Source organism: Hoplias malabaricus, chromosome 12, assembly GCF_029633855.1.
Source record: "Hoplias malabaricus isolate fHopMal1 chromosome 12, fHopMal1.hap1, whole genome shotgun sequence".
NCBI classification, from domain to species: Eukaryota; Metazoa; Chordata; class Actinopteri; order Characiformes; family Erythrinidae; genus Hoplias; species Hoplias malabaricus.
In genome coordinates this window covers 37575890-37588683 of record NC_089811.1, presented here as the reverse complement: position 1 = coordinate 37588683, position 12794 = coordinate 37575890, and the positions used below count along the sequence as shown (strand labels likewise).

The 12794-nt window shown below is 44.8% G+C and overlaps 1 protein-coding gene across 4 annotated transcripts in view; it reads left to right on the top strand.

Annotated features, from left to right (window-relative positions):
• The window catches only part of LOC136710550 (plakophilin-4-like), a 164576-nt gene that overhangs the window by 109115 nt on the left and 42667 nt on the right, over positions 1–12794 (top strand). For all 4 annotated transcript variants that reach the window (XM_066686161.1, XM_066686159.1, XM_066686158.1 and 1 more), the window contains 3 exons: positions 3934–4059; positions 4823–5022; positions 6835–7321. In XM_066686161.1, coding sequence (XP_066542258.1) covers positions 3934–4059; positions 4823–5022; positions 6835–7321 — 813 coding nt within the window. The remainder of the gene's footprint in view (positions 1–3933; positions 4060–4822; positions 5023–6834; positions 7322–12794) is intronic.

Genomic DNA, 12794 nt, shown 5'->3' with positions numbered 1-12794 from the left:
CTGCACTATAGTGAATAGGGCACAGTAGGGCGTAGGAGTGAGTTTGATATTGGGGCGTGTTTGCTGAGTCAAAACCCAGCCCATTCCCAAAATATTAGCTATAATCTGCTTCCTGTAGATAAGGCAGTAAAATACTCCGTTTATATTTGATTAACGTTAGAGATTGAGGCTGTGTCCCAAACCACACACTATGGAGCTTTGCACACTACACCACAGAGAGCACTGCTGAGGGTGGTATGTTATTATTTTCACACTATTCAGAGCAGCAGTGTGCGGATTGGGACACGGCCGGAGCTAATGTTAACTTGCTGCTTGTTTAGAGCTCTTTCTCACGCCCTGAACACAGCTGATATTAACATTAACTCTCAGATCCTCCTCTGTTTCCCTAACAGTTAAATACAGGCCTCTTTTATAACTGTAATTATCCCTCACTGTTATCTGTTGTGCTCTCGTCACTGACCTCAGCCCAGAGCTGGTCAACACTAACTTTATAAACCAGACTCTGCCGGTGAAGCGGAGGTGAAGCTGATGATTGGAGCAGATTTATATTTGAACAGGTGCCTTAACGAAGGCTGAAAGAAGACCACCCTGTGTCTGACTCACCGCCAAAGTGTGTTAACCTCGATGGCCCCCATCCCCCGCGGTTCCTACACCAATGCGTCCAGTCACAAAATTCTAGAATATTCTTCCTCTAATCCCATGGTCCTTGAATGTTTAATTATTCCATACACAGCTTCGCAGTAGAGAAACACTTTAAAGTAGTAATCATTTAGTTAAACACTGAATAATAAGAAGCCAGCCCCTGAGGTGTTCCTTAGTGATCAGTGTAGTAGTTTCGGTGAGTTTGTTTTTCAGGGTGTGTTTGCTGTGGAATCAATTGGTTATGTGAATAACACATGAAAGAACAGAGTAAATCCTGCTTTTCCGTTTCCTCATTGCAGAGTCTGTGTGTGTCCGGGCAGTTCTGAACATTAAGGTTTATCCAGTCCAGCCTGGCAGCGGCGGAGCAGGATGACGGACCGAGGGCCATTAGCTGTGTATTTATGATGTCTGAATATGGCTCGAGGGGGATTTGTAGTGTCCTGATGGTGATGAACTCTTGTTATAGAGTTATGCTTGATCACTGTTCAGCACATGAGCCACATACACAGAGCTCATAAACGCCGGCCAATTATAGGGGATTTCATTATAATTTTTTATGCCTGATGCTTATATCAATAATTCAGGTTGCCATCGGGATGCATTTTTCATGAGGTTTTTTAAACACAGCGGAGAACTGTCGAGAGTAAGGGTTAGCACTCTTTAAAGATTTACGCGTGTATGGCCGGTTTGCGATTATTGCCCGTTGGGCAGAGTAATGGCCTGTGTGGTGTTTAAAGCACATCCCAGGCCTGGGCTTAGTCTTGTCCAGGCTGAGAGAGATGGAGCTGTGTGCAAAGCTGCAGGGGAAGCCTCCTCTCAGATCGTCAGGGCCCTCTCGGACACACCGTCAACAGATCAGTGCAAACTGCTGCAGAAACACAAACACACAGCTTCTCATCCATATCTAAAGTGAAAATGAATGAGTGAGGACTCCATGGCACATTACAGCTGCTCAGCCCAGAATGGCAAGGTCCTCAATGCTCACACAGACTCGTGCTCAGATGGAAAATGCCCAGAGATTGCACTGTTTTGTGTTTTTTTTTTATGTATGTTTTTATTTTATTTTATTTTTTTGGGCTAATCGTGACTCATTAGCTGTCCAGTCTGCATCCACAGGGCCGTGAGAGGGATTTGGAGACATCATCACACTTTAATGAGGGGGTTTGAGCTGCTGTTGGATCAGACTTCAAGTGTTTTTGGTTTTTCTCACAGATGAGGAGAGCAGCCGGGTCGTAAGAGCACAGTAGTACAGCACACTGACGGACGTTGTTGTCAGAATAGAACTGCTACTTTACAGTAGAAGAAAAACAGGGACGTAACGTTTGACAAAGGAGTCATGTACAGATCTGAACAGTTGTCATAAGAAGGTATACGCTGCTGGGGCTAATTGTAGCCCCCCAGACTAAGTTCACGTAGTTTTAATAATGTTAGAATAAACAGACTTGCAGAATGTGGCTCAAGAAGAATCGTTTCTGATCATTTTCCAGTTTTTACGTGACGTTTTCTGTACAATTCCGAATATAAACAAGCTGAAATATTTTAGGTGCATCCTCTTTTTTTTGACAGCCTTCAGTCATTTTGGAGCAGGAGTCTATCAGCGTGACACATTCGATGTGGCAGTCTTTGCCCACTCTTCCTTGCAAATGCACTCCACATCTGTCAGACTGTGAGGGCATCTCCTGTGTACATCCCTCTTCGTCTCATCCCTGCCCCTAGATTGTCATTTGGATTCAGAACCAGGGTCTGGCTGGGCCTTTTCAAAACGGATCATCTTCTGATGAAGCCATAGTTTGGTTGATGTGGAGCTTTGGGTCATTGTCCTGCTGCAAGTTGACGTTCCTCTTCGTCTTTAGCTTTTTATTAGAGGCCTGAAGGGTTTGTGGCAGATTTGTTGATCATACTTCCCTCCACCACCTGGACTAAAGCCCCAGCTGGAAGAAGAACAGCCCCAAAGCACCATGCTGCCACCACCATGCTTCACTGTGGGTATGGTGGGGTTTTGGGGATTGCACAGTGATATTATGTATGTATTTTTTTTGAGCCAAATATACCTTTTGGAATTCTGGGCAAAAAAGTTCAAACTTTGGTCTCATCAAACCATTAAATGTTGTCCAACATGATTTTTTGCAGACTTTATGTACGTTTTCGCTCGGATGTCTTTCTAAGAAAATGCTTCTGACTCCACACTTTAATGTTGCCGTAGGCCTCTTAGTTATAGTTAGTTATCGTTACACTTATATAGCACCTTTCTAGATACCCAAGGATGCTTTACACTGCTCAGAACGCTCAATTCACACACTGGCGAGAAGCGGCAGCCAAACGCGCACAGCGTACTCTCAACCAGAAACGACCGTCCACCTGGAGGACTGCATCGGGCACTAGGGCCTCACCCAGGACAGAGCGCCAATCCATATCTGGGCTCACACACATTCACTCACACATACACACTCATTAACTCACAATTATTACAGAAGCCAATTCACCTACCTCCATGTTTTTGGACTGTGGGAGGAAACCGGAGACCCCGGAGGAAACCCACGCAGACACGGGGAGAACATGGAAACTCCACCCAGATGGGACTTGAACCCAAGATCCCAGTGCTGGGAGGCGAACGTGCTAACCACCAAGCCACCGTGCCGCCAATCATCCGTTTTTGGAGGGGGGGCTTCGCCTTCTTGGTAAAATCACTGTTCTTCCGTATTTTATCCACTTGTTGATGAGTCTCTGTGCTCCGTGGTGCTTCTAATGCCTTGGATGTTTGTGTACCCTTCTCCTGACTGATATGTTTCATGGTTCGTAAGCTGTTTGAGGGCATTGGCTTTTGCAGAAAGATGCAAATAAGGCAATGTTAGTGGACAGCTAATCTAAATAAGGCTTATCAGTTTTATTTATTTGAATGCAGGGGTGTACTGAGGAATATAAAACACAAGTTTGAATGTGGTTAACTCTGAGCACAGTCTATACACAGATACTGCACACTTACGCAAACATTTTTTTTTTTGTTTAGTTTTGTTTCCCAGTCTTTTCAGTGGAATTGCACATATACGTCGGTAACAACAGGGTGAATAAATCTAAAATGATGTATCTTTGTCTAATTTGTTTACATCACAAGAACGTGGCACTATAAAAGAGGTGTGCACGGTTTTATATCCACTGTAGCGACTCGAGGAGCCGAGTTAAAGTGCTCTCGTGTGTTTCCTGTTGGCTATTCTATATCTGCATGTGAAGAGAGACCAGCTCTGAACCTGGCAGCGGTGTGACTGTTTGTTTGTTTGTGTTTATTTGTCGTAGATGCATCAACCTCAGCTGATGCCAAGTCTCGGATGACAGACGGCTCCCAGTCGCCCCCGTTCCGAGTGAGGGCCGAAGCAGAACAACTGTCTTTGTGTTCGCCTGAGCACAGCTCACTGCTCGAAAGTGAGGGTCCATCCGCAAACGCACCACCGCAGAAAGGGGAAATGACATTAATTAAATGAGCAGTTATAAGTCCCTCAAACTGTGGATGATCTGGATAAATGCTTTTTACATTATATATAATCATGGTTTCTCTGATTACATCCTCTTTAAAAAAGCCAAATCCACTTCATGCTGCAGAGGAGTTCTTTTTTATTTTTTGTCCTGCCGTAAACTCCTTGTTCTAAGACGTTTTTCAGCCTTAAAAACAGTTCGCTGAAACTGCTAGCTGTCCTGAGTGAATGGATTTCTTTTCCCTCTCCACTAGCACCCGTAGAAGTAGCAGTTTAAAGTCTTTGTACAGTGTTCATAGGTGTTGCTGCTAAATCCACAATGGAAAAACTTAATGGCTTAATAATTTTTACTGAAAATGACTAAAACACTTATTGCACACACCAGGAAAGCACTACCTTTGTTTTTACCTGTGTGTTTACCGTTCCTGATAAACAGAGATAATTTGAAGGTAGCCTTGAAAGTGGAGATTCAGCTTCAGCCACTTCAGATTGTTGCTGTGATCTTTTCAAGTCCCTGTCATCAGTGTTGAAGAGTCTTCTAATACGAGGACTGACTGAATTATAGCTAAAACACTGGTATCTTTTCAAATATAGGACTTTGAAAGACAGTCGTGCTATCTGTTAAAATGTAAACATGTGCTACAGAACTCTGTGATCTAAATATACATGGGATAATCACTCTCTCTCTCTCTCTCTCTCTCTCTCTCTCTCAGGGTCTGTAGGGAACTCCCGCAGTTCCACGCAGATGAACTCATACTCAGACAGTGGTTACCAGGATGCAGGCAGCTACTACAGTGGTCAGAACATGGGGAAAGTGGAGGTGCGTCTGCAGCACTCCTTCCCAGGATCCAACAATGTCACCAGTGGGACACTCATGAGGAACTCCAGAGCAGAAGGACAGACTTCTGGACAGGTCAGTACATTTAAATACAACTGAGTAAATATCGAAGAGGACACCAGCAGTGGAGAATTAGTATGTAAGCTGATGCTTGCTGTTGGGCATAGTGCCAACTGTCTCAGATTATCTCATTCTATGTGCAGTGATTTCTGTGTAGATTAGACACACGGAGTGCACATTAAAGCAGCTGAATACACGAATTAGAAGGAATGTCGGGATACTATCGGACGTAAAAGGGTTGTATAGTAGGTACGGAGGCTTGTACTCTGCTGTAGTTTAGTTTAGTTGTGACTGTCCCTGCACAAAGAGAAACAAACACTCTAAACAGACGAGCCTTGTACTGGAAATTAGGATAGATCTGAAACATGTCCAAGACTCCCTCTTTGTTCCTCACACCCTTTGCTTTTTATCCGATTGCACAGAGTGTGTGGTATAATGATGCTAGGCCACAGGGAAAGTGGGGTTATTATCCTACTGACAACACATAACCAGTGTGCTCTCAGATACTGCAGTCCTCTCGAGCCAGATTGACCCATAACTCCTCTCTGCGCGAGGGGAATATGGACGCATCTTTTTTTGTTGTTTGTTTTTTTGCAGCTCCGGGCTACAAAGAAGAAAAAGCTTTTTGTTATTACTTTGTTTGTTACCAGACCTTAGCCTGCCTCTGTAGGCCCATTCTCGGGAAGATGTTTGCCAGCTCTCCATGTATCTACACTTTGATCTAGTTTTGGGAACATTTCTGAGAGAATTTGATTGCATTCCGAACCTAGTTCAGTATTGAAGTCAAGGTGATTAGTTCTGGATCATAAACGGCACAGTAACTAATCCCAAAGTTACTGAATAGAGCGCTGTCACTACATAGAATAGTGCATGGTCTGAGTGCAGTACACTGTAAAAAATGTCTGTAAAAAAACATAAATTTTTACATCTCTTTACTGTAAAAAAAAAAAAAAAATACATTATTCGTATACGTTAAATACACAAACTATTAGGGGGCGGTACAAATGTCTAAGGACTGGGAGGAGCTGAGACTCATTAGGGAGCTCCCAGCATGCCTTGCTGCTCCATTTTGTTTTCTGTGATTTTCAGAGTTTCTTTGTTTTCCTCAAGTCTTTGAGACTTTTTGATTTTGGGTTGCATTGGGGTGATTTGTGTGTGTGTGTGTGTGTGTGTTGCTGTGCATGTTGTGACAAGATGTGTGTTGTTCAGGAACATTCACAATCAGCTTGTGCACCAAGTGCTGGAGTGTGGCGCCCAGATGCCGCACATTTCTTTGCTCCTTTCGGCAAAACCTCCTTTTAAAGGCTGACTATAGGATGCCACAATTTTTGTTGTCACACTGTTTACCTGTTAGTTTTATGGCAAAACAATATTTCTTTGTTATGTAAATACTATGGGTTTTTACGGGGTGTATCTGTTTTTTAACAGAAAAGTACTGTAAACAAAACCGTTATTGAATGTAAAATGTACAATTTCCAAAAATGGCAACCACAGCTGCTGTTTTTACTGTAATTTTTACAGATTCTTTTGTTTACAGTGTAGAATTAGTTTTTATAGTCAGTGAGGTGCACTATATAGGGAGTAGGGCACTATTTGGAACAGAGCCAACATTTTCAAGACATGAGAAACTGGACAATTGGATTCTGGGACAATAATGTCCATCGTTACCGTATACCATACCATACATAATGTGTTAATACACTCAGACATTTCTAACTATGCTACACACTCAAACACTGGTTAAAATAAGCATTAACTGCACAGTTGAGATGCAGCTTAAATATACGTAGCAGCAGCAAACAATATTTTCTCTGTGTCTTTGTCCAGATGACAGGTGGTGGTGTGGCCGTCCCCGGGCGAGCGATGAGGAGGGTGAGCTCCGTTTCGTCTCGGACTCAGTCTCCTGCGTACAGCAGCAGCGTGTCTCCGTCTCGCGGGTCACTCAGAGCGTCTCCTGGCAGTGCGTATGGCTCTCCTGTGGTGACGGAGCCCAAGCCTCTCTCCAGCATCTTTTCCAGCACCACGCTGCCCGGCGTCTCCACGCAGAGAAACTCCCCAGCCGCGCTGCGCAGAATGGGCTCGGCCAACTCTCGGTCCGGCAGCGGCAGCCGGACTACCTCACCCTTCTCGGCTCGTGGGGCGGAGGGCCAGGGGGCGTCTGGTTCTTCTCCTGTCCGCTCCGGAATGACCGCTGTGCCCCAGCATCATGGATCCACTCTGCCCAGGACACTACTGCACGAAGGCTCCGATCCGTACAGCACACACTCGTATGAGATCTACGAGAGGATGGTGCCACGACCCGACAGCCTCTCAGGTCAGTAGTATTGCCCTTCCCTGTGTGTGTGTGTGTGTGTGTGTGTGTGTGTGTGTGTGTGTGTGTGTGTGTGTGTGTGTGTGTGTGTGTGTTAGGTTTCAGGGCATTTGATTTCAGTGGGTTTAGATTTATAAGTGTGTATGATCCTGTTTCCTGGTGTGTTTGAGGCTCCGCCTCCTGCATGGTGTCTAGGTACAGAGGGCATGGGCTCAGTGTAACACACTTGCTCTTGTGTTCAGGTCTAAACCCAGAGAGCCACAAAAACCTAAACAGGCTCAAGCACGTCCTGCTACAGTTCCACTGTCGTTCACTCAGACGTTCACGTTCACAGGAGTCCTGCTGATTCACCAACACACAGCTGTCAGAACACACCTACATTCACTCTCTCCCTCCCTCCCTCCCTTTTTCTGCCTCTATTCATCCTTTTTTCTTTAGGTGTCCCCCTCCTCCTCAGTTCAAATCTAATAAGCTTTATTGGTATGACCACGTACATACAGTTTTGCCAAAGCATTAATACAACAATATTGATTATTAAAAAAGAAAATAATAATTAATAAATAATAACAAATAAACAATACAAATAATAATGATTACGTTGATAAAACAGCAGTCTTAAGAACAGCGGGAGTCAAGGAACATGTTAAACATTAAAAGAAGTAAAAAATGTATAACATTTGAACCTAAATGAACAAACAGGGCACGTTTTTTTGTCTGTGTGTATATGTATTTATATATGTGTGTCTCTATCTCCTTTCTCTCTTCTTTCTCTCTCTGTCTCCTTTCTCTGTCTCCTTTCTCTCTCGCTCTCTCTCTCTTTCTCTCTCTCTCTTGCACTCTCTCTCTGTCTCTCTTTTCTCTCTCTCTCTCTGCCTCTGTCTCCTTTCTCTCTCTCTCTCTCTCTCTCTCTCTGTCTCTCTCTTGCACTCTCTCTCTGTCTCTCTTTTCTCTCTCTCTCTCTGCCTCTGTCTCCTTTCTCTCTCTCTCTCTCTCTCTCTCTGTCTCTCTCTTGCGCTCTCTCTCTGCCTCTGTCTCCTTTCTCTCTCGCTCTCTCTCTGTCTCTCTTTTCTCTCTCTCTCTCTCTCTCTGCCTCTGTCTCCTCTCTCTCTCTCTCTCTCTCTCTCTCTCTCTCTCTCTCTTGCGCTCTCTCTCTGCCTCTGTCTCCTTTCTCTCTCTCTCTCTCTCTGTCTTCTGTCTCTCTCTCACTCTCTTTTGCTCTCTCTCTCTCCCCCTGTCTCCTTTCTCTCTCTCTCTCTCTCTCTCTTTTGCTCTCTCTCTCTGTCTGTCTCTGTTTCTCTCTCTCTCTCTTTCTCTCTCTGTCTCGCTGTCTCCCGCATATTCTTTGTGATAGTTTCTGGCCTGGCATCTCTACATCTTGGCTCTGTTATTTTTCGCTGCCTGACTGACAGTAGAGTCAGAATTAATGACAGCCTTTTCATGTAGAACACAGGCTGTGAGAAATAAGAAAACAGATACGCTCTTCATAAATTACCACAAGAGACTGCTGGGCTTTCAGAGGCAGATATCTCCGTCATAAAACCAAAGTATACGCCATAAACTATAGACTATAAAATGTGCATTTAGGCCGAGGGCACGGATTTCTCTGAGCCTGGGGAGCTCTGAGCTTTATTCCATTTTCCCGGTCATAGTTAATTGTTATCGTTGAATGAGTAAGGAGTTAAAAGTGTGTGACGTGGGGAGGATGGAGGGAGTAGGAGGACAACAGCAGCCTGATGCCTCTTAGGGGTAATTTATCTGTAAGCGCTGATGGATGGATCTGTTGTGGTTTCTCAGTGTGGGCGTCTACAGAGTTTTTTACTCTGACATTTGAAAAGCTCATGGAAATGAATTTTCTGTGATGGGGCGACACTCCTGCCTGTCCTTATCTATCTCTCTCTCACTGCCTCTCTTTTCTTCAGAGCCAATAGAAGTGTGATTTAAAGCAGCCGTGCACTAGGTCGCGCCGACACACAAATCTCGGCCGTGATGTTCCTCTTGCTTTCGGGAGCCTCTGGCTCTTTGACTCATTGGAGCGATCGGTGGTCATGGTGATGAGCTCTTTCACATGGTGATGGCCCACACAAGGAGATGTTTCAGCCCCCGGGAATGATCTGCATCTGCTTTAGAGTAGACTTACAGAGGAAATCAAATATTAACATTAATCTAAGTGCCATCCACAAATGCACTACAAATCCCAGCATGCATTAGCACAGGTCAGTGGAGCAGGGAACACACTGGTGGCTGTTTTCACAATAAAACCACTGCTAATAGCTAATAAAGTCATGTTAATGGTAATATGTTCGTGTTTGTTACTGAAATATTGTAGTCACTTAACACATGAACCCAAAATCTATCTACTATCTATCGTTTACTACCTCCTGAATTCATTCATTCATTCATTCATTCATTCATTCATTCATTCATTCATTCATTGTCTGTAACCCCAGAGTCCAGAGCCCACCCAGACACGCCCTGGAGGGGGCGCCAGTCCTTCACAGGGCGACACACACTCTTTTGAGACACTTTTGAGACTCCAATCCACCTACCAACGTGTGTTTTTGAATGTGTGAGTGTGTGTCGCCCGCTGAAGGACTGGCGCCCCCTCCAGGGTGTGTTCCTGCCTTGCACCCAGTGATTCCCGGTAGGCTCTGGACTCTAAACTGGATAAGGGTTACAGACAATGAATGAATGAATCTGTGACATAATTATACAAATTTGAACTGTAATGTGTTCCACTACATTATCCCAGAAGAAAGGATGTACTGTGATGTGCTGCTTTGTACCACATTAACATTTACAATAGCATCATAATAAGAGCCAGTCAAACTTTAGAAAGAGAATTAACCACTTTCTAACAGTTATTTAAAGTATAGGAATGCTTCCTTTTGGAGGACAATGAGGAGGACAATGAGGAGGGATCACAGACCTGAGATGATTAGCCCGGAGCCGTATGAATGCCTTGTGTGAATGACTCCCTTTCAGTGGAAGAGTGTTTGAATGGATCCATGTCGCATCGGAATGAATTCAGAACGATCGACTTTCAAAGGAGAGTTTGTTGAAACGTTTCCGCACCCAGAAGCATCACTTCCGATCGATCTGAAACATTCTCTCAAACAAAACGTTGAATAGTAGATTGTAGCCAGTGCATTTCCATTAATTGCCTAACCAAAGCTCTTTTTTTCTCGTGTTCCTTGTCGTTCACGGACGCCTCCAGACGGCCTGACCGAGGACCTTCCAGGTGAAAACCTTCTCCTTGTTTTGACAGCCTGTGTGGTGCATGCTTGTGTCTTGTGCATTTTTTAAAATCATACGTGTTTCCGGATGTGATTCACCCATGCACCATTTGATCTTTTCACAGCGGATGTGAAATCCATTTATTGCCCTTGCATCTGTTGTTCGACAGCCTCTGACGGCTTCTGTGACTAAGAATTCATCATTTTTGTGACCTTTTTTCATCCTCAGTAGTCTTCACTTGTGGAAAGCCCATGACCTTATCTCTCAGACACATCTTTCTGTTCCGTAACATTGCCTTAAACCAAACGTAGCGCATGCTCGTGTTGTGAATGCCGATTATTGCCAAATGTCAGCTGCTGATGTCTAGTTTTCAGGTGCTCCTTCCAATTAGTGTGTCCGGCTACTCCTGGGTGCACCCTGTACTGATATTAGCGTTCACGTCCGCCTCCTCCCTGTAAAGACATCACCTTTGAGAAATACATGGTCCTGTTTAATGCAAAGTGATGGCAAGAGGGGCATAAGACCCACAGAATCATGCTGTGGAGCAGCTGAACTGTGTTCTGTTCTTTGAGGTGAGTTGTATGGCATTTGCAGCACAGAACTAATCATCCACCATCAGTAGCTGACCGCAGGAGTGCACACGAGGCTGAATCATTGTTTAAGCCTCAAGAGTAGTGTCTGTTCGCTGCATTAAGGGGGGGGCACAGTCCCTTGTAATTCCCTTTAGACATTGCATGAGTAAATGTGTACTTTTGACTTTAAATGCACATAGAATTTGCCAAAAATGATGGAACGGTGTTCATAAAATGATTCATTTCCTTATTATTCTCTCAACTGCAGTTCTCCAAAAGACAGTTACAGCTGACGGATTGTGACAGAGCACGGTTTTCTCTGTCGAAAGAAGAGCGCTGTTGTCTGCACATGCTTTTGTTGCTGTAGTGTTTAACCGTTAGCTGTAGATGCTGCGTTCTCTTTGCCAGGTGCAGATGGGCTCTGTTTACCTCAGTGAGATTCAGTAGCGTGGTCCCTCCTTCATGAGGTGTGTGATGTGGGCAGTAGTGTGTGTGTGTGTGTGTGTGTGTGTGTGTGTGTGTGTGTGTGTGTGTGTGTGTGTGTGTGTGTGTGTGTGTGTGTGTGTGTGTGAGTGTGAGTGAGATGGGATGAAGGAAGTGCCAGACTGGAGTTTCCTGCCGATTCATTAACATCTAGCTGACAAATCACACCTGAAACTCGATCTCTGCAGCGAGCCCTGGGCAGCTCCCACTCTGTCACAATGGATTTCTGTCTCCCTCTTTTCTTCTCTCTCTCTTTCTCTCTCTCTCTCGCTGCCTCTCTCGCTCTCTCTCTTTCTGTCTCTCGCTGCCTCTCTCGCTCTGTTTGTCTGTCTGTCTCTCTCTCTCTCTCTCTATGTATCTCTCTCTGTCTGTCTCTCTCTCTCTCTCTGTGTTTCTCGCCCTCACTCTGTGTGTTTGTCTCTCTCTCCCTGTTTCTCTCTATCCATCTCTCTCTCTCTCTCTCTCTCTCTGTCTGTTTCTGTCTCTCGCTCTCTATCTCTCTCTCTCTCTCCCCGTCTCTCTCTCTCTCTCTCTCTCTGTCTTTTTCTGTCTCTCGCTGCCTCTCTCGCTCTCTCTTTCTGTCTCTCGCTGCCTCTCTCGCTCTGTGTTTGTCTCTCTCTCTCTCTCTCTCTCTCTGTGTTTCTCGCCCTCACTCTGTGTGTTTCTGTCTCTCTCTCCCTGTCTCTCTCTCTCTCTCTCTCTCACTCTCTGTCTGTTTCTGTCTCTCTCTCTCTCTCTCTCTCTCTGTCTGTTTCTGTCTCTCGCTCTCTATCTCTCTCTCTCTCTCTCCCTGTCTCTCTCTCTCTGTCTGTTTCTGTCTCTCGCTCTCTCTCTCTCTATGTATCTCTCTCTGTCTGTCTGTCTCTCTCTCTCTCTCTCTCTCTATGTGTTTTCTGTTTTTCTTGCAGTATTTTTTCTTCTGTCTCCATTCTCTTGCTCTTTTATTCTTGTCTCTCATTTGTTTCTTTCGGAGCCTCTTCTTTTTTTATTCTGTTGTGTTTATTTTGAACAGGGATCATTCACAAATACGCTTTGCACCAGAATTATCTAATGAGCTAGTTTCCATCTGCAGTCCCCGGGCACCTAGCTGTTCCTCTTCCCTGCCTCTCATTTAGGGAACTCATGCCTTTGGAAGCCGTGTCACATTCTGTGGAGGGGGTTCAGACCCCAGTTTTAAGGTTTGTCTG